This window comes from Dipodomys ordii, unplaced genomic scaffold (assembly GCF_000151885.1).
Source record: "Dipodomys ordii isolate 6190 unplaced genomic scaffold, Dord_2.0 Scaffold35, whole genome shotgun sequence".
Taxonomy (NCBI): domain Eukaryota; kingdom Metazoa; phylum Chordata; class Mammalia; order Rodentia; family Heteromyidae; genus Dipodomys; species Dipodomys ordii.
The window spans coordinates 11,149,155-11,169,390 of NW_012267251.1; the positions used below are offsets into that span (position 1 = coordinate 11,149,155).

Consider the following 20,236-nt stretch of genomic DNA (forward strand, 5'->3'; position numbering starts at 1 on the left):
AAGTGGTAGAGCGCTAGCCTTGACTTGAAGAGCTGAGGGACAGCGCCCAGGCCCAGAGTTCAGGCCCCATGACCGGACCCAAAAAAAAAAAAAATCAAATTGAATGTTTTAGAAACAAAAAACCCTCTTCCATTATACTTGGCTATTAAAATACTTTTCCTTCTACAACCCCTTAGCTTTGGATATCAACAGGAAAAATGTTAATTAGGTACCCTCAAACAGTTTAGTTCCCCCTTAAGCACCAAAAAGTCTACCCACTGCTTTTGATTCCATGGTCTTAAGTACTGACTCTGGAAGCAAGATGTATTTCTAACAACAGGGGTGATCATGTTAAAGTTTCAAAATTATCTGGGAGTTTCCCCCAAAGTTGGGCTGTATATCAGAAGCTGATAGCCAAAGTAATCGGATGTACAGGTCAGTGTATTTGCTTTCAAGTACCATAAGAAGTACACAGAGCACACATATGGGTTATAAAAGCCCTTTTATAAAGCCATTTTTAAACAAAACAAAAAAGTTTACAAAAGGAAAAAAAAAAGATACAGAAAAAGATTAACTTGCTCCATATGTCCCCAAAGGAGGGAGGAAAAAGTAAAGGGGACAATGCCAACATGCTCAACAATAATGGGTTCTTTTTCTTTTTAATACAAAATACAAGCAAAGGATACACATACTGAAAACAAAGCTCAGGAGCAGACACACAGTCCTGGAAACCTTTCAATAAAAGCAAAGCAGGAATTTGTTTTGTTTATGCAGATACATACAGAGACTGGGATATGTAAAAATTAAGTATCACAAAAGATCATCACACAAATTCTACCAATTCATGTTGTATCTATAATTCACGAACATGGTTAACAAAATCATGTTCACTTCAACCCCATTTCATTTAAATTAAAGGGAAAAAAACTTTTAAATAAAGTGGTTACATTCAAACTTTAACTTCCTTAGTACCATGCTGTAGATTTCAGCACTGTTAAGGTATTGCAAGAATGCCCAACCCTCCGGTGTCTGATCATGTATCTAGTGACATGGCAGGATGAATGAAAAAGGGGAGGCCTGATTTCAGCCATGGACTAATGAATTAATACAGTTAAGCAGGTTCCTCTTTTACCCTTCCTGCTTAGAACAGAAAAGATTAAGGACTAAAACAAGACTGGGAGTTTTAGAGCTGGCATAATGCAGACTAAAAGATGAATCAAGGCAAACAATTACAGAGAACTTGGCTGCTGCTTAACCTGGTAAGTCTTAGTCTTTCCTTAAGTCTCATAGGAATTAGGTGTATAAGGTTTGCTGCAACACATTCATGGTAAACAGACTTAAGTAGAGCTCTTATTTACAAATCTTCCAACAAATACTTCTGGAGAAAAAAAAAGGATTCACTAATTTTCAGAAGACAAAGGTTTAATTGCCAGACATATACAAATGCACTCACACACACACCCATACCCATACAATACTTCAGGGGTTTTTACACGTTATTTTAGGGCATAAACTGAGTACTGTACTCCCACACCCCACCAAAAAAGGAACAAAACAGAATCCCAATTTTACTCCCCCCCCAATCTAGAAAATCCTCCCTCACCCCTGATGTACAAAGTGTCTGCACAACGGTGGCATTCTACCAGCCACACGGGGCATGCTCAAAACAGGTATCATCAGTTCCGCCACTCCACTGGCCTGGCTACAGACAGGTATATGGATGGGATTTTCCCAATAGTGGTTATCACAATCAGCACCACTGTGATTTGTGTTAGGCTTTGAACAAAAGTAAAATTTATGAATTTGATATTCCAAAAGAATTATGTATTGTTTGTCCAAGACAAAGGGAAAATTAGTTTAAATGGAAACTTGATGGCCTAAGATTTAAACAATAAACCACCTCTCAATTTTCAAGTAAACTCAGCTTCATCCACAGAGAAAAGGGCAAGATTTTACCCTGCAGAGCAAACAGCTTGCTTTAGTTTTCCTTACCCTTTGCCAGGAAGTATATTTAAGATAACTTGGTCAAATGCCACAGAGACCACAGCCCATATTTTGTACTTTCCAGACTCCTAAGGTGGTAGATTTTTTTCAGTGTAACCACTGGCAATGAAGGCAAAGAAAGAACGGTCACTTGTTCTTTACAGCAGCAACAGTGGCCTATGATCTTTGCTAATGCCTTTCCTGTAGCTCCTGTCTTTCTAATACTCTCACAGAAACTCCAAAACTGAAGTTTGTTGAAAGAAAAGCACTATTTCCTGCCCCATGTTACCTGAATGTTTATGGACATAGAAAGAACTATTAAAATGTTAAATTCAGTTTAGTTGATAATATCTGATTATATCTAGATTATAACATCAAATTCATTTGAATTGTTAAAAGCAAGAAAATGCTATTTGAACCAGTTCTAACATGTATTGAATCTGAGAATGAACTGGGGGACAAAGCAGTACTATGAGGAAAAAAAAAAATCACTCTCAAAAGTTCCTTCAAGAGAACTAAAGTACTATCTAAGATGAAAAGCTTTCCTCTCACTGCCTTCCTAAAGAGTAAACACCTCATTATGGAGTGGCATGAGGTGTTTTACAAAGTGGACATATTTACCATCATTGTAATTAAAACTTATCCTGTGGGCTTACCCCCCCAATTTTGATCTGAGATGAAGGCTAAAGCCAGCAATAAGTTACTACTGGATAAGACAGATGCTACCTATTTCTAGCCAGGGGAGGGAAGACTGGAAACAACCTTAAGACCTAGAATGTAGTGTTAGGTAAGCATAGCTGCTGAAATCTGTATTATAGAGGTAAATCTAGCAGAGCTATCTTAGAGGGTTCAGATAACATAAACAAGCACCTCCAAAGTTAATGTCTCACTTCCTGAGCACTGCAAACTAAGCCAGCAAATGCTACTGTCACTTCACCATAGGCACACTAGAAAAAGAGGGAGTTAAGTTAAGGGAGGTGCCAACGGCTAGTCACTTATTGGCTTATAGCAGTAATGCTTCAGACCTGACTATTGAGCACCTAATTCCAGTTGAGTCACATAACTGTCCTATTTGCATGCATGATAGGGGAAGACTAAGAATATTTTAAATCATCAATAAGTAGAGAAAATAAAGGTCATTTGGACCTTGAGGACACAGATATTTTGGTCTAGCCTATTAGAAATAGAAAATATATTTAATGTAATGAATTAATTTTAAAAGGGACCCTAAACAAAAAGCCCAATCAAATGCACACAAGTAACTTAGAAGACAGGATTGCTTCTGAAGTATGTGCACGTCACATACACGTTGGTATATATTAATGTATTAAAGTGAGTGTTCCCCCCGTCAAACTTTGTGACACAGCCTAAAAAAAGCCCAATTATTACTAGAAAAGTAAGACTTAGTTGTAACGCCCCCAAAACCGGAAGTGCATGGTAGAAACACTCACGAGCCTTTATAAACACAAAGGTTTTTGTTCTTAGAAATGGTTATCTGACAAACACATTAGACCACAGTAATTCATTATACAGAGTTCAAAACTATCAATTTAACCATCATATTTAGATAATAGTCCATGTGCAACTATGTTCAAGTCTTGTCTTATCCATTCTTTAACATGGTGCAACAATGAAATAACTATGCCACTGGGTATTTTTGTTTTTAAAAATCAGAGTTAAGAATGTTTTCTAAATTGTTTTAAAAATCAGAGTAAAAATACTCCTTAAAGAACCTTTTGTCTTAAGAATACCTATAAGGGAAACTGTCAAAAAACCCACGCTGTCCCTTAAAACACAAAAAAGAAAACTATTAAAGTAGGATATTGAAGAAGCAAATTTACACTAAGTGCAGGTAAAATATAGGTATTAGTTTTCACTAAAATTTCAATTTATTGGCTTACTAGGACTCCTCAACTCTGCTCCCAAGTAGCTCATGGTGTAGGATATGGAGGATCAAATCTACAGAACTATCTCCTGCTTACCTAAGGCATGTAAAAAATGTGTTATCAATGGCACAAAGGCATCCTAAAATGCATCATTTTTATACTCTTTAGTCTGTCTCTTGTTTTAACAAACATGAGCAATAGATAAGAGTTCAGACCAACTTAAAAACAAGTAAACTCAATACTAAAAACACTTCATATACAAAAGCAGTATGTCACATACTTCCCATCTTGTGAGTAAATAGAGAACAGACCCAGGAAGAGTCCTGTAGTAGAGCTGGCAGGGAGTGGGCTAGAATGTGCAGTGGTGTTCTAGGTTAGCAGCAGGAAGCAGAGATGTACGTCACACCATGTTTCTACAAAGAAAAGAGTGGGGGTATAAAACAAAAGAATATTGTATCTATAAACAAAAAGAGAGCATACTTCATGGGATCTAAATGCACAATGATAACATAAAAAGAATTTCATCTCAGTTTTAATAAAGGAAAAGTCTCAACCTTTTGTATTGAGCTTCACATTAACTGGAACTTTATTTCTTTAAAACCTAAACATTGTCAGTTTGAGAAGAAATCCACAGTAATATGTAGATTTATCTTGTCCTTTAAATTCTAAGGTGTCTTTTTTTGATTCTTGGTAAAATTTTATCCAAAAAACAGGATACATATATATTTAAAAAATATGAACCATTAAAAAGAATGAAATATGAAATCAAGTGATTTCATTTTTGGCAGCCCCTGTTTTTTCTTTTTAAGTTCCTTAAAGACTGTAGCAGGATAAAAGGATCACTGACTCCAAGTCTTTTTGAGATAACAAGTGATGAAATAAAAAAGAAAACCCACAATCACAAACAAGACCAGGTAACCCATTCCCTCCCATGACCCAAGGTAAAAAACATGAAGAATTTTAGTAACGATTCAGAACTCATCTTTATCTCCTACCTGCTTCATCGGTGGAAGTTTAGAATCATGATTTTTTAAGATTCTTACATGTATGTATACAGATTTATATAAACTCCTTATTAGATGACAACTGATTTTTTTTTAAGTTCAGGCAGAGAAAGAAGCAATCATTTTTAACTAAAACCTTCTATGATTTTGATGACAGTCCAACTCACTATTCTTTAGCCAAAAGCAAAGTTCCATAGTATTCATCTAAAATCTTATTGCTTTACAACTGCAGTATACCTTCCATTAAAAATAAAAAGATGAAGCGGTCAACCCAGTGATTAATCTGACATGGCTTTCATTGGGGAAATGGAGGAGGTGGTGGCAAAGAGAAGACCAATAAACAAAAAGGTACTTAAACACTTCATATGCAATGGTGAGAGCGAAGAGAGAAAGGGGAGAGGGTTATTTCAAAACATGGGAAAAAGCACTGAAAGCCCGTTAAAGTCAAGCCTTAGCCAAAACCATGAACCATATTCTATCTTAAGTAGGTTCTCTTTTTTACCCTCTTTTTTTCTTTTTTCTTTTTTTAATAAAATCTCTCCCCACATTATCATCACTTTTAATCCTCCCCAGACTGGGCTTCATCTTCAGACCCTTCATCCCCCGATTTCTCAGGAGGAGGGCTTGCAGAGGTCTTCTTTTCTTCAGGGCTTTCCGGTTCCTCATCATCCTCTTTGGGAGAAGGAGTCTTATCCTTTGATGCCTTGGAGGCTGTGGGGCGACCCACTTTCCCTTTGCCTTTCACTGGACTTGGTGTCACTGAAAAGAAACAAATTAAGGAATGCCACAAGAACATTTAGTAAAATTTAAAATAAATACCTGAAAGACCACCTTATAAAAAGCATCCCAACTTACTTGTTTTGGTTTTGTTTTGCCAGGCTTGGGGCTTGAACTCGGGGCGTGAGCACTGTCCCTGAGCTTCTTTAGCTCTAGGCTGGTACTCTATCACTTGAGCCATAGTGCCACTTCCAGCATTTTCTGTTTATGTGGTACTGAAGAATCAAACCCAGGGCTTTCTTTATACATGCTACCACATTCCTGACCCCTCCAACTTACTTTTTATAAAGAAGAGCAATATTGTACCTACATGTAACAAATTAAACAAGTATCTCAATTTTTAAACAGATCATCATAAAATTGCTCCAATATGCTCAATCATTTGAAAATTTAAGCTTACAGGAAAATTACATATTTATGCTGGGTTCCATGTGATTTTTTAAATTCATAATGTTTAAACCAGCTAGGGCTGGGAAGGTGGCTCGGTGGTAGAGTGTTTGCCTTGCATGCATGAGGCCCTGGGTTTGATTCCCTAACACCACATAAGCAAAAAAAGCTGGAAGTGGTGCTGTGGCTCAAGTGGAAGAGTACTCGCCTTGAGTACTCTGCCCAGGCCCAGAGTTCAGGCCCAACAACTGCCCTCCCCCCCAAAAACAACAACAACAACAACAAAACCCAGCTAAACCTATCCTTATCAATATTTATCCAGATTTTTTGTTTTGTTTTGAGTGGGCAGGGGTGGGGTGCTAGTTAGGTTGGCCTGGAACTCTCATTTCTCCTGCCATGCCTCCCAAGTGCTGGAATTATATAGGTGAGCCCCCCTGCCCCCCCCTCTCTTCTGCTGTAGGGCTTGAACTCAGGCCATGCTCTGGGTGCTGTTCCTAAGCTCTACCACCTTGAGCACAGTGCCACTTCCAGTTTTCTGGTGGCTAACTGGAGGTAAGAGTCTCATGGACTTTCTTGTTTGGGACAGCTTTAAACCACAACTCAGATTTCAGCCTTCTGAGAGTAAGTAGGATTATAGGCGCAAGCCACCAGCACCTGGTTCAGCTTTACTTATTTAAATATCCTAATATTACATTGAATAGTAATGGTTTAAAAAAGTAAACATGGGGGGCTGGGAAGATGGCTCACTGGTAGAGTGCTTGCCTTGCATGCATGAGGCCCTGAGTTCGATTCCTCAGCACCACATAAGCAAAAAGCCGGAACTGGCGCTGTGGCTCAAGTGGTAGAGCGCTAGTCTTGAGCTTAAGAGCTGAGGGACAGCGCCCAGGCCCAGAGTTCAGGCCCCACAACTGGACCCCCCCCAAAAAAAAAGTAAACATGGGCTGGGAAGGTGGCTCAGTGGTAGAGCGCTTGCCTTGCATGCATGAGGCCCTGGGTTCTATTCCTCAGTACCACATAAGCAAAAAAAAGTGGTAGAGCGCTAGCCTTGAGCTGAAGAGCTGAGGGACAGCACCCAGGCCCAGAGTTCAGGCTCCAGGACCAGACCCCCCCCCCCAAAAGAAGTAAACATGATGATAGAGAATATAAGTATCACCTGTAGTAAGAAAAGATATAACTTATTCTCATTAGAAATTGATGCCATTAAATAGCTTGATAGTTCTACCATCCATACAAAAAAGAAAAGGTAAGTAAAAGTTTTTTTTTAAAAGTCACTGATAATACTGGCCAGGATAAAAATCACATATACATAAAGCTAATCTAGATTCTTGATTTAATTAACAAACTGGCTCCAACTAGGTCAGTACTGACAGACACCACCAGGAAAATCAATCTTTAATGTTAATGTGGTTTTATTATTTTTTTCTCTACCAGGATTATACTGTCTTTGTGGGGGGGGGGAGAGGGGAGATGCCTGGACAGTAGAGAGGATAAAAGATCAGAACATCAAATTGAATATAGTATCACAGTGATGTATTTGTATTATTTTACACTGATCTTTTTTGTTTGTCTTTGTAGGTTGTGGGGCTTGAACTCAGGGACTGGACGTTGTTCCTGATCTTTTGTGCTAAAGGCAATCACTCTATCACTTTGAGCCACAGCTACTTCTCAATGCAGTATCACAGGCCAGTGCATTTAAAGTATTTCAAGAGATGCAAGGACTGTGCTATCAGTTGGAGAATAATAGGACAGTAATAACTAGGTTGACACTGGTCCTATTACTGTGCTGAAATGAAGAGGTCATTACCAAATTTTGCTCATACAAGGTAGTATTTGAAGAACAGAACTAAGTCCACTAGACTTTTGGAAGAGCTAAATTATGTATTAATAAGTGATGTCCTGGGTTTTACACAGGCCTTGCCCATCTTACTCAGCCCAAAGCATTATCTAAGGAATCACTGTCTGGATTTACCCAGCTAAGAAAGTATAAAAGTTACAGAGAGGAAGTACCTCTTATTTATTATTTTGAGCAGGTCCTAGGGCTTGAACTCAAGGCCTGAGCACTGGCACTAGTCCCTGAGCTTCTTTGCTCAAGAGTTCAAGACTAGTGCACTACTGCTTGAACCACTGCTGTACTTCAGCTTTTGGGGGTTGATTAATTGTAGAAGAGACTCACAATCTGGCTTTAAACCATGATCCTCAGATCTGAGCCTCCTGAGTAGGCACAAATCACTGGCACCTGGCAGGAAGTGTTGTTTTGGATCTTTCACTTGCATTTTATATACAGGGAGCAAGAAATGTCCTTTTCTCTTTCTCCCTACATTCATCCTGATATGTAACAAAAACCCTTACTAAAAGTTTTTCTTTTTAGGGGCTGGGAAGGTGGCTCAGTGGTAGAGCGCTTGCCTTGCTTGCATGAAGCCCTGGGTTCGATTCCTCAGCACCACATAAGCAAAAAGAAAAAAAAGCTGGAAGTGGTGCTGTGGCTCAAGTGGTAGAGTACTAGCCTTGAGCTGAAGAGCTGAGGGACAGCGCCCAGGCCCAGAGTTCAGGCCCCACGACCAGACCCCCCCCCCAAAAAAGTAATAATTTTTCTTTTTAAAGATAATACTGAGGTCTAATGAATTTCTGAGCAGAAAATATTGGCTCTTAAAGATTTGAAAAGGTCAGGGCTGGGAAGGTGGCTCAGTGGTAGAGTGCTTGCTTTGCATGAGGCCCTGGGTTCGATTCCTCAGTACCACATAAGCAGAAAAAGCTGGAAGTGGTGCTGTGGCTTAAGTGGTAAGAGTGCTAGCCTTGAGCTGAAGAGGGACAGCGCCCAGGACCAGAGTTCAGGTACCATGACACACACACACGAGAGAGAGGGGGGGTGGGAGAGGGAGGGGGAAGAGAGAGAGAGAGAGAGACTGGAAAAGAAGTGACTTAGTTTCACTTCTGCAGAGCTCACCTGTAGCCTTTAGCCTAGGTTTGGGCATTTTCTTTTCTTTTCTTTCAGGTTTGGACTTCTTAACCATCTTTTTGTTTTTCTTTTTTGAACTGCCATAGTCACTATCATCATCATCTTCCATTAGAAAATCTTCATCACTGCCGGAATCTTCTGAGAGAAAAGAAGAATTTCAATATCCAACTTAATGTACAAATCCTTCCAAATGAACAAAGGAAAGAGTGTAAAGAATGATTAGAGGATGAGATTTGGGAGTTGAGCACCGGATTCTTTTTTTTTATTTTTTTGGTTGGTCCTGGGGCCTGAACTCTGGGCCTGGGTGCTGTCCCTCAGCTCTTCAGCTCAAGGCTAGCACTCTACCACTTGAGCCACAGCACCATTTCCGGCTTTTTTTTTTCTTTTTGCTTATGTGGGGCTCAGGCATGCAAGGCAAGCTCTCTACCACTGAGCCACCTTCCCAGCCCCGAGCACCGGATTCTTTGTGTAGCTGGTCTACCAAATTGGATGGAACTGTCACTGGTCCCATTGTAAAAATGTATTTAGCATGTACCTAACAGGAAATGCACAATGGACTTTTTCAAGAGTTGGCTGAAATTGAAAGAGATAAGACAATCTGAATAAAAACTGAAATCAGGTCAGATATGGTGATACATGCCTGTAATCTCAACCCTTGGGAGGCCAAGGACAGAAGATTATGAGTTGGAGGTCAGTCTGGGCTATATGATATCTTATCTCGAAAGACAAAGCAAAACAACAACAAAAGGAGTATCAAATAACTAAATGAGACTTTTGGCAATTCCATCATTTTCAGGCAGTACTTGGTTGAGATCAGGGAAATGAAACTGATCCAACCTGGTACTTTAGATCCAACTTTGAATACATCAACTAGGAAAACTACTCATAAAACAAAAATACATGACATATAATCTGGGTAACTTGTAAAACATGTAAATTTGGTCAATTTATACAAACCACAGTCACACATCCATTTTAACTTACTGCGAGTACTTGGTCAGTGTTTAAACACAAATGTCTTTAAATAGAGTGCAACCATTACAAATGGTGGGCATCTGAACATTTTAAAATATTAACATATTATCAGTGCAGTTACCTCTTTTAACAGGAAGTATCTCCCTAATTTAAAGGACTGGATGTAACATTTAGCATCTTAGGATATGCCAAAGTAATCCAGAAATTACAATCATCAACAAAAAAACAAAGAAGTTCACGTACTCTCCTGGAATGGTGCCTCATCTTCTTCTTCTGGCTCCTCCTCACTGCCAACATCTTCCATGAGCATCTCTCTCTGTTTAGAAGCTGCTTTAGATGCTGCCTGTCGTTGCTGGCGCACATTTTTATGATCTTCTTTTTCATCTTCACTCTCCTCTGCAATGTAGAAGTTATTGTGATACAATGACCAAAGAATTTTCTTAGAGACAGCTGCCTGAAAAAGCAAACACAATACTAGGTGCCAGTGGCTCACACCTATAATCAATCCTAGTTACTCAGGAGGCTGATACCTGAGGATCACAGAAGCAAGCCAAGGAAGGAAAAGTGTAAGATTCTTATCTCCAATTAACTACCAACAAGATGAAGTGGAGGTGTGGCTCAAGTGTAGAATACCACAGCCTTCAGAAAAAACCTAAGGGACAGTACCTGGGGCCTGAATACCTAAAGTACTGAGGTGTCCACATGTGCACGCACACACCTGCATGCACGTACACAGAGTAACAAATAAAGCAATCAATAGAGGATAAACCTGCAGCCTTGTATCATTCTACAAGAGTAAATTCAACCCTTAGAATTTGCTGAAAGCCAAACATGGTAGCTTATGAATGGAATCTTAGTTATTGTTGAGGCTGAGGTTGGAGGATTCAGAGTTAGACCCCTTTCTGGACTACACAGCAAGAACCTGTCTCAAACAAAGCCCTGTAAAACACAGGGAAGGGATGTTAAAATTCAGAGAACTATAAAACTATGCACCTATGACACATAAAATCACTTAGGTATTTGGGTGCTGGTCCTGAGCTCACTTTTGCTCTAGGCTAGTACTCTACCACTTGAGTCATACATAGCACCACATCCAGTTTTTTTGCTGGTTAACTGGAGATTAAGACTCTTAGGGACTTTCTATGCTGCCTGGGCTGGACTTCGAACTGCAATAATCAGAATTCAGTCTCCTGAGTAGTGAGGATTATAGTGAGTAAGCAGTGCCCAGCTAGGCATGTAGTTTTAGGTTTCTTTTTGGGATTGGTTGTGGGGCTTGAATTCATGGCCTGGGTGCTATCCCTGAGGTTTTGTGCTGAAGAGCTACTGCTTTACCACTTTGAGCCACGGTACCTGTCCTAGTTTTCTGGCGGTTAATTGAAGAGTCTCACTGACTGTCCTGACTGGGCAGGCTTCAAACAGCAATCCTCAGATCTCAGGCATGAGCCACCAGCAACTGGCTGGCATGTAGTTTGAAGCAGTAACCAAGATGAATTAAAGTGTGGAGACATGCTTTCTACAAAATTCTCAATTTCATTCAAATCTATATTCACTGTTTTTAGAAACTAAAGTCAGAAATAACTGGAGAATAAAATAGACCCTGGCAGACTCTAAACCTACCTGGTAGGATATGCTTAACCACAGTGAAGAATACAAAAAAATGAGGATTCACAAAGCAAATGCAGGAAAGTACATACTATTTTGCGCACAGAATCACTGGATAGTGTAAAAGGTTAACACAATATCTTTTTTTTTTTTGGTCCAGTTGTGGGGCCTGAACTCTGGGCCTGGGCACTATCCTATAGCTCTTCAGCTCAAGGTTAGCGCTCTACCACTTGAGTCACAGCGCTACTTCCGCTTTTTTCTTTTTTGCTTATGTGGTGCTGAGGAATCGAACCTAGGGCCTCAGGCACGCAAGGCAAGCACTCTACCACTGAGCCACCTTCCCAGCCCCTAACACAATAGCTTTTGAGTGTCAACAGCCAAATGTACTCTTAAATAACAAGAGGGAGAAAACGTAGCTCAGTGGAGTGAATTCAGCTAAAGGTCATCTCATTAATAGAAAGCTCCAGGGGCATATAAGTCAAAAGTCCCTAGCAGCGGGCTGGGAAGGTGGCTCAGTGGTAGAGCGCTTGCCTTGCATGCCTGAGGCCCTGGGTTCGATTCCTCAGCACCACATAAGCAGAAAAAGCCGGAAGTGGCACTATGGCTCAAGTGGTAGAGCGCTAGCCTTTAGCTGAAGAGCCAAGGGACAGCACCCAGGCCCAGAGTTCAGGCCCCCACAACCGGCAAAAAAAAAAAAAAAAAAAAAAGTCCCTAGCAGCAACAAGGAATAAAACTTTCAATTCTTTTTTTGCTGTTATCTTACACAAAGGGTTACCATTCAAAACTTTAAATTCTTTTATTTTTTGTCAGTCCTAGGGCTTGAACTCAGGGCCTAGGCACTGTTCCTGAGCTGCTTTTGCTCAAGGCTAGCGCTCTACCACTTGAGCCACAGCACCACTTCTGGCTTTTTCTGTTTATGTGGTACTGAGGTATAAAACCCAGGGTTTCATGCATGTTAGACAAGGACTCTACCACACTAACCCACATTCTTAGCCCAAAAACTTTAAATTCTCTCTCTCTTTTTTGTTTTTTGTTGGTTGTGGGGCCTGAACTCTAGGCCTGGGCGCTGTCCCTCAGCTCTTCAGCTCAAGGCTAGAGCTCTACCACTTGAGCCACAGCACCATTCCGGCCTTTTCTGCTTATATGGTGCTGAGGAATCGCACCCAGGGCCTCATGCATGCAAGCAAAGTTCTTTACCACTGAGCCACCTTCCCAGCCCAAAACTTTACATTCTTAAAAGGTAAATTTAAAATTAAATAAAAGTGTAAGTTCACCAATATTAACATAATTATTAAAGTATTTTAGAAGATTAAAATATCAAACAATTAAAAAAAAGTATAAGTTATCAGAAGTGAACATTACATCTGCTCACAGAGATCTGTTGAAGATAGACATGCTAAATCAGAAACCAGGGGCAAGACTCAGCATATGTACTTTGCAATAAGCCACCAGGACAGAGAAGCACTTTAGTTCTCTAAAGAAGGAAACTCTTGGGGCTTGGGAAGGTGGCTCAGTGTAAGAGTGCTTGCCTTGCATGCATGAGGCCCTGGGTTCGATTCTTCAGTACCACATAAGCTGAAAAACCTGGAAGTGATGCTGTGGCTCAAGTGGTAGAGCGCCTCGCCTTGAGCTGAAGAGCTGAGGGACAGCACCCAGGCCCAGAGTTTAGGTACCACGACTGGCAAATAAATAAACAAATAAATAAGGAAACTCTTGTAAGACTAGTATCTGCAATAATGCCTGGCATACAAATTTGTTTGTTAAAATGTCTAATGAATGTATGAATAAATTTGTATATATTACATTAAAAATTTGTATATATTACATTAAAAATAGTTTGCTACCTGCTGAATGAGAATCATCCTTCTTGGTCTTCACATCTTTTTCTTCCGAGTCCTCACTGTAAGACAATAAGGAAAAAGTAAACATTTAAAATCTTTAAAGCCTAATTAAGATTTCTGACTTTTGACCTGAGAAGAACACTGAAAAACACTTGTAAGTGAAATGTTCCAACAAGCTGGAAAAAGTTGTGTTTTAATATGTCCTCACTTCACAGGACATGAGCAATTTATTTTTTTGGTTGGTCCTGGGGCTTGAACTCTGGGCTTGGGCGCTGTGCTGTCCCTGCACTCTTCAGCTCAAGGCAAGTGCTGTACTGCTTGAGCCACAGCGCCACTTCCAGTTTTCTAATGGTTTATTGGAGATAAGAGTTTCAGGGACTTTTCTGCCTGGGCTAGCTTCGAACTGTGATCCTCAGATCTCAGCCTCCTGAGTAGCTAGGATTACAGGCATGAGCCAGCAGCACCCAGCAACAATCTTTATTTTATTTTATCCACTATTGAAGACAAAGTGCTTCCCAAGACCCAAAAGAAAAAAGTTCTGTCAAGGCTTGGCTGGGTGCCGGTGGCTCACGCAGGAGGCTGAGATCTGAGGATTGCAGTTCAAAGCCAGCCCAGGCAGGACCATCCATGAGACTCTTATCTCCAATTCACTACCAGAAAACTCGAAGTGGTGCTGTGGCTCAAATGGTAGAGTGCTAGCCTTGAGCTGAAGCGTTCAGGGACAGCTCCCAGGCCCACAGTTCACGCCCCACGACTGACAAAAAAATAAAGCTCACTGGGTAAAGGTTCTGAATATAAGTGGTTGCAACAACAAAAACAAAATCCTTAGGTTTAATACAACCATACTGATGACAATAACAGGCCATAAGTAGCCCATTCTTAGGAGCAACAGAAGTGGATACAATGAAAAATAGTTCTGTTTGTTTGTTTGTTTTTGGGTCTGGTTGTGAGGCTTGAACTCTGGGCCTGGGCGCTGTCCCTAAGCTCTTCAACTCAAGGCTAGCGCTCTACCACTTGAGCCACAGCGTCACTTCCCACTTTTTTTTTCTGATTATGTGGTGCTGAGAAATCGAACCCAGGGTCTCAGGTATGCAAGGCAAGCACTCTACCACTAAGCCACCTTCCCAGCCCCTACAATGAAAAATAGTTATAAGTTGGGCTGCTATTTAAAACTGAATTAGAGGAACATTATGAAACTCTTACAATGTCATAATTGTGATTTTTTTTTCAGAAAAACCCATTTCTGAAATTTTCCATCACTATTAGAAGTCAGCAACACAAAACAGCCCAAAACTAATAGATAAATGCACATATTTAAATAATTTTTATGTTACAAGGTACTTAGAAAAACTAGCATTCATGTTATCATGGAAGTGGCAGAGCTTAATGGATTGAAAAATGGGGTTCAACAGGTTGTGGTTTCAACATGTTTTTCATCTGCTGGCTACCTTGGCTAAATCACTGAACTGTTCTTAACCTAGTAAAAGTGTTGTGAGACTTAAAGGATCATCATCAAGAAGTTACGCTATATTAACTTTGAGAGTGTATATATACCTTGAAAGAAAATTGCAGAAGTTACATTATCCTAGTCTCATGGTACTTTCACTACAAGTAATTAGCTAAATTGCAACTCATGTGAATACATTTTACTATAAGCTAAAAGAAAGGAGGGTTAGGGGATGTATCTCAATGAACTAGCATACCTGCCTAGTGCACAAGGCATGTCCTTTCATCCTCAGCACAAAAGGAAAAAAAAGAAAAGGGAAGGAAACAGTAAAGAAAGGATGGAAAGATAAAAAAGAGACAAAGAAATAAAGAAGAATAGAGAATAAGGAAAAGAGACAAAAAGAATAAAGGAAGAACTCAAGAGAAAAAACATCTAAGTAAAAAGAAAGTACCAAAATTATTATACTATGTTTTTCCCTTTTGAGTGGAAGTCCTGGGGTTTGGACTCAAAGCCTGGGCTCTGTCCCTGAGCTTTTTTTATTCAGAACTAGTGCTGCTCTACCACTCAAGCCACAGCTCTACCTCTGGCTTTTTGGTGATTAAAAATAAAGAGTATCATGAACTTTACTGCCTGGGCTGGCTTTGAACTATAGCTCTCAGATCTGTCTCCTGAGTACCTAAGATTATAGCCCTGAGCCACCAGCATCCAGCTGACTACACTATTTAAATAAAGAACTGATTATGAGATGATGGTAAACTAATATTCTGCAAGCTTTCCTTATTTTACTAGTGATTTATAATGGAACAGAAATAATTTCCTTTTTATTATCACTACAACAAAGGGGCAATACTAACCTTAAGCAACGAATTACAAACTGAAACACACAGCCTAAGTTAGAAATGTAAGGTAACAGAAAAGGCATTCTTGGTGATCACCTTGGATTCAAGGTTGACCAAATGAGTTGTAGTTGCCTGTAGCCACAGAAGTACAGCTGAATATGAAATAGGCAAAACATCAAGTAGATAACAAGTACTTTCCAGAAACTTATGGAGATTAGAGATGGCAGATTGCTGGGGATTTCAGGCTGGTGACAGAGCAAGCAAGGCTGACAAATAATGACTCCTACCTATCTTCCTGTGAATTCTTTCCAGATCGCCTCTTATTTTTAGCTTCTCGAGGAGATGATCGAATTTTCTTAGCAGGAGGGCCGGAATCTCTTCCATAATCTTCATCTAAACAGGCAATTTTTCAAATTCAATTCAATATAATTATCTTACAGGTTTAAATCACCACTATATTTACTTATGTTATTTATCTTTCATGGTATTCAAACTGTAAACAATATACAAGTTCCTAAATGGTTTCTTTCATTGAAAACAATTTTTACCCATCTCACCCATTTTGATTTTTTTTTTTTGGTCACTCATGGGGTCTGAATTCAGGGCCACAGTGCTATCCCCCTGAGCTTTTTCACTCAAGGCTAGTACTCTACCACTTTGAGCTACAGCTCTACTTCTGGTTTTCTTTTGGTTAATTGAAGATAAGAGTCTCATGGACTTTCTTGCCTGGGCTGTCTTTGAACCATGACCCTCAGATCTCAGCCTCCTGAGTAGCTAGGATAACAGACATAAGCCACCAGCACCTGGCTCTTTTTTTTTTCTTTTTTCTGGGGGGGGGGAGGGAGGGTCAGTCATGGGGCTTGAACTCTGGGTCTGGGTGCTGTCCCTCAGCTCTGCTGCTCAAAGTTTTATCACTTCAGCCACAGCAGCACTTCGGATTTTCTGAGTGGTTAATTGGAGATATGAGTCTCACTGCCTTTCCTGCCTGGGTGGGCTTTGAACCGAGTTCATTAGATCTCAGTCTCTTAAGTAGGCTGATAGGATTATAGGCATGAGTCACCACACCCAGCTTCTGGCTCTTGATTTTTATGGATTACTCAAGTCTTCATGCATACATACTTCATATATCTACAGCAAATATCTCATTTTATGATTCTCACAATCTATTACTTAATTATGTTTTAATATCTTCATATTTAATTTACAGTAGTATGGTTATGCTAATAAGCATTTTAGAAAGTAAAATCCTAATGTTTTTCTAAATTACTTTATTGTTGTTTTACATACATTAGGTAATAGGTACATTTTCTATTGCATAGTATCATCTGTTTCCTCATTCTCGCCTATTCCCTCCCTTCCCATTCCACTCACAGTTCACTTTCAGTTTCTCAGCTCACTTTCTATAGTGGCCTGTGTAGCCAGTGGGCTCCACTGCTGCACTTTTCACCATTGCTGCACTTTTTCACTGTTTTTTTCCTCTGATTCTATGCTTCTCCCCCCCCCCCACAGATGTGTATATGAATATACCTTATGTAAAGAATACAGAGTCATCAGTAAATGAAAAAACAAGAAAAAAATATTTTGTTTCTATTATCTTTGGAGTTCTTTTCAGTATCTCTATTTCTTTTTTTTTATTGTGAACATACTGTACAGAGGGGTTACAATTACATGGGCAAGATAATGAGTACATTTCTTATCAAGCATTGCAGCCTCCTCCTTTGTTTACCCTTTACATCCCTTCCCAGCCTCCCCCCGCCCCCCCCTCTATTTCATATGTATCTGAAGAGGTCCTTGGATATTATACCTCTGTGATTTCTCCTAACTATCCTGTTTTGTTCTCTGTAATTTGTCATATCCCAGTGTGTTTCAGATCTAACACATATCAGGAAGAACATTTGCCGTTTACCTCTCTGGTCTTGGCCATACCTCACTTAACCTAATTTTTTTGGGCCAGTCCTGGGCCTTGAACTCAGGGCCTGGGCACTGTCCCTGAGCTTCTTTTGCTCAAGGCAAGCACTCTACCACTAAGCCACATTCCTAGCCCAATGTATTATCTTTGTAAGGTAAAATTAGGTAAGGAAAAAAAGAGCAGCCGGGCACAGATGGCTCACCCCTGTAATCCTGGTTACTCAGTAGAATAAGATCTGAGGATCCCAGTTCAAAGCCAGCTAGGGCAGAAAAAGTCTGTGAGATTCTCATTTCCGATAAACTACTCAGAAAAAGCCAGAAGTGGTGCTGTGGCTCACTTGGTAGACTGCTAGCCTTGAGTACAAAGAGGCTCAGGGACAGCACAAGCCCCAGGACTGGCCAAAAAAAAAAGACATTAAAAACATGATCTAAGACTTTCTGAGCCAGGTATCAGTGGCTCACAACTGGAATCCTACCTACTCAGAAGGCTGACAACTAGCTTAAAGCCAGCCCAGGCAGGAAAGTCTATGAGGCCCTTATCTCCAGTTTCATCACAAAAAAAGCCTAAAATAGAACCTTGGCTCAAGTAGTTGATCAAAAAGCTTCAAGAAGCCAGAAGCTGGTGGTTCACGCCTGCAATCCTAGCTACTCAGGAGGCTGAGATCTGAGGATCGAGGTTCAAAGCCAGCCCTGGGCAGGAAAGTCCATGAGACTCTTATCTCCAATAAACCACTAGAAAACCAGAAGTGGCACTGTGGCTCAAGCGGTACAGCGCTCACCTTGAGCTGAAGAGTGCAGGGACAGCGCCCAAGCCTAGAGTTCAAGCCCAACGACCCCCCCCCCAAAAAAGGCTACAAAACAGAGTCCAGATGCTGAGTTCAAGCCCTAGTACGTATGTACATATGTGCGTTTGTGTGTGCACACGCACACACACGCATACACACACACACAGAGACTGGAAATGTGGCTTAATGGGAGAGTGCTTGCCTAGCATGCCTGAAGCCCTGTGTTCCAATTCTCAGTACCACATAAACAGGAAAAGCCAGAAGTGGTGCTGTGGCTCAAGTGGTAGAGTGCTAGCCTTGAGCAAAAGCAGCTCAGGAACAGTGCCTAGGCCCTGAGTTCAAGCCCTAGGACTGGCAAAGAAAGAAAAAGAAGAGAAAAGAAAAAGCTAAAACACAGGCAAGTTTAATTTTTGTTCTCTTTGACACTGATAAGTTATATAAACATTCTAAAAATAAAAAATTCAACTTATTCCTAAAGCATGATATAAAAAATATATAAATTGTCATTTCCTCCACTGGTCAGACCTATATATAATTTGTGAAATCACAAAACTTACCTGCATCATCAGATTCCTGAAACTGTGAATAATCAACGACCTTTCTATTTCTGTAGAAAGAAGAGACTACAATTAAGATCACAGAAATGTAAGATTTAGGAGATCGTAGAACATGTTTTTATTTTATAAGAATTACTACAGCTCTCAATACTTCACAATATTACAAAGTACAGCTGAATTGAAAAGGACTTCAAACTGTACTTATACTCTTCACTCAGTAATGACATTCTCCATAAGTCAATCTCCTAAAACACACATACATAAGATAGCAAAAATGCACTTATTTACCACATATATCCTTTACAGAAACATGTTACAAGCCCCAAAGTATTTTATTCTTACTGCTATCTACAAACGTAGGATTGCTCCTAAGTAATTTTTTCTTTTTTTTTTGGTCGGTCGTGGGGCTTGAACTCTGGGCCTGGGCGCTGTCCCTCAGCTCTTCAGCTCAAGGAGAGCACTCTACCACTTGAGCTACAGCGCCACTTCCGGTTTTCTGGTGGTTTTTTTTGGAGATAGGAGTCTCATGGTCTCTCCTGCTGGGGCTGGCTTTGAACCGTGATTCTCAGATCTCAGCCTCCTGAGTAGCTAGGATTATAGGCGTGAGCCACCAGCACCCGGCCCTAAGTCATTTTTGCCCTAAGTCATTTTTTAAAGGCAAAAGCAGTTCTTACATTACATTATAAAGCACAAAAATTAGGGTTAACAATAATTTAAAAAAACTATGAAAGCCTCACAAATTTGTGCACCTATCTCCTTGACTCTAAAAGATTAAGTACTTCCTATAACTTATCTTTTAACATCTCAAAGTAGCCTTAATTTTCCTACTGTATCTTATAAGTCTGAAAGTTTGACAATTGTCTTTTAGAGGAAAGTTTCAATGTTAGAACCCAAACAGACTAGCTTACAAGAGTCTTAACAACTGCAGACCTAAATGGGTATAATGTAAACTGAGAGGACTAGGAGAAAAGCATGTTACTCATTATTACACTTAACAACAGCGGGGACACCACTTAAAGGTACACAGTCAGAATGGAAGCACTGATCCCTCATTTGCCATATGGAAGTATGGAGTAAATTCTGAGAACATACTTGGGGCTTTCATGTGGAAAAATGAAGGATCACACCCCTAGCTCTAGAAAGAGGAAGAAGATTTTTTTTTGTCTTTTCTTTTTTGGTACTGGGGATCGAACCCAGGACGTTGCACTTGCTAGGCAAGCGCTTTGCCGCTGAGCTACATCCCAGCCCGAAAAGAGGAAGAAGATTCTAAGGAATTTTGCCTTCCATTTTCTTTGACAATCTTACTTTAT

The 20,236-nt window shown here is 40.1% G+C and overlaps 1 protein-coding gene across 2 annotated transcripts in view; it reads right to left on the reverse strand.

Moving 5' to 3' along the window:
• Positions 1 to 1,383: 1,383 nt before the first annotated feature.
• Positions 1,384 to 20,236, reverse strand: part of Nucks1 (nuclear casein kinase and cyclin-dependent kinase substrate 1) — a 33,230-nt gene continuing 14,377 nt past the window's right edge. Inside the window, exons 2-7 of one of the 2 annotated variants that reach the window (XM_013017439.1) lie at positions 18,927 to 18,976; positions 15,964 to 16,069; positions 13,394 to 13,449; positions 10,191 to 10,343; positions 8,961 to 9,107; positions 1,384 to 5,611 (exon numbers count right to left, since the gene is read on the reverse strand). In XM_013017439.1, coding sequence (XP_012872893.1) covers positions 5,412 to 5,611; positions 8,961 to 9,107; positions 10,191 to 10,343; positions 13,394 to 13,449; positions 15,964 to 16,069; positions 18,927 to 18,976 — 712 coding nt within the window. In that variant the 3' untranslated portion in view covers positions 1,384 to 5,411. Of the gene's footprint in view, positions 5,612 to 8,960; positions 9,111 to 10,190; positions 10,344 to 13,393; positions 13,450 to 15,963; positions 16,070 to 18,926; positions 18,977 to 20,236 lie in introns of both variants that reach the window. The other variant, XM_013017438.1, reaches the window with a different exon arrangement.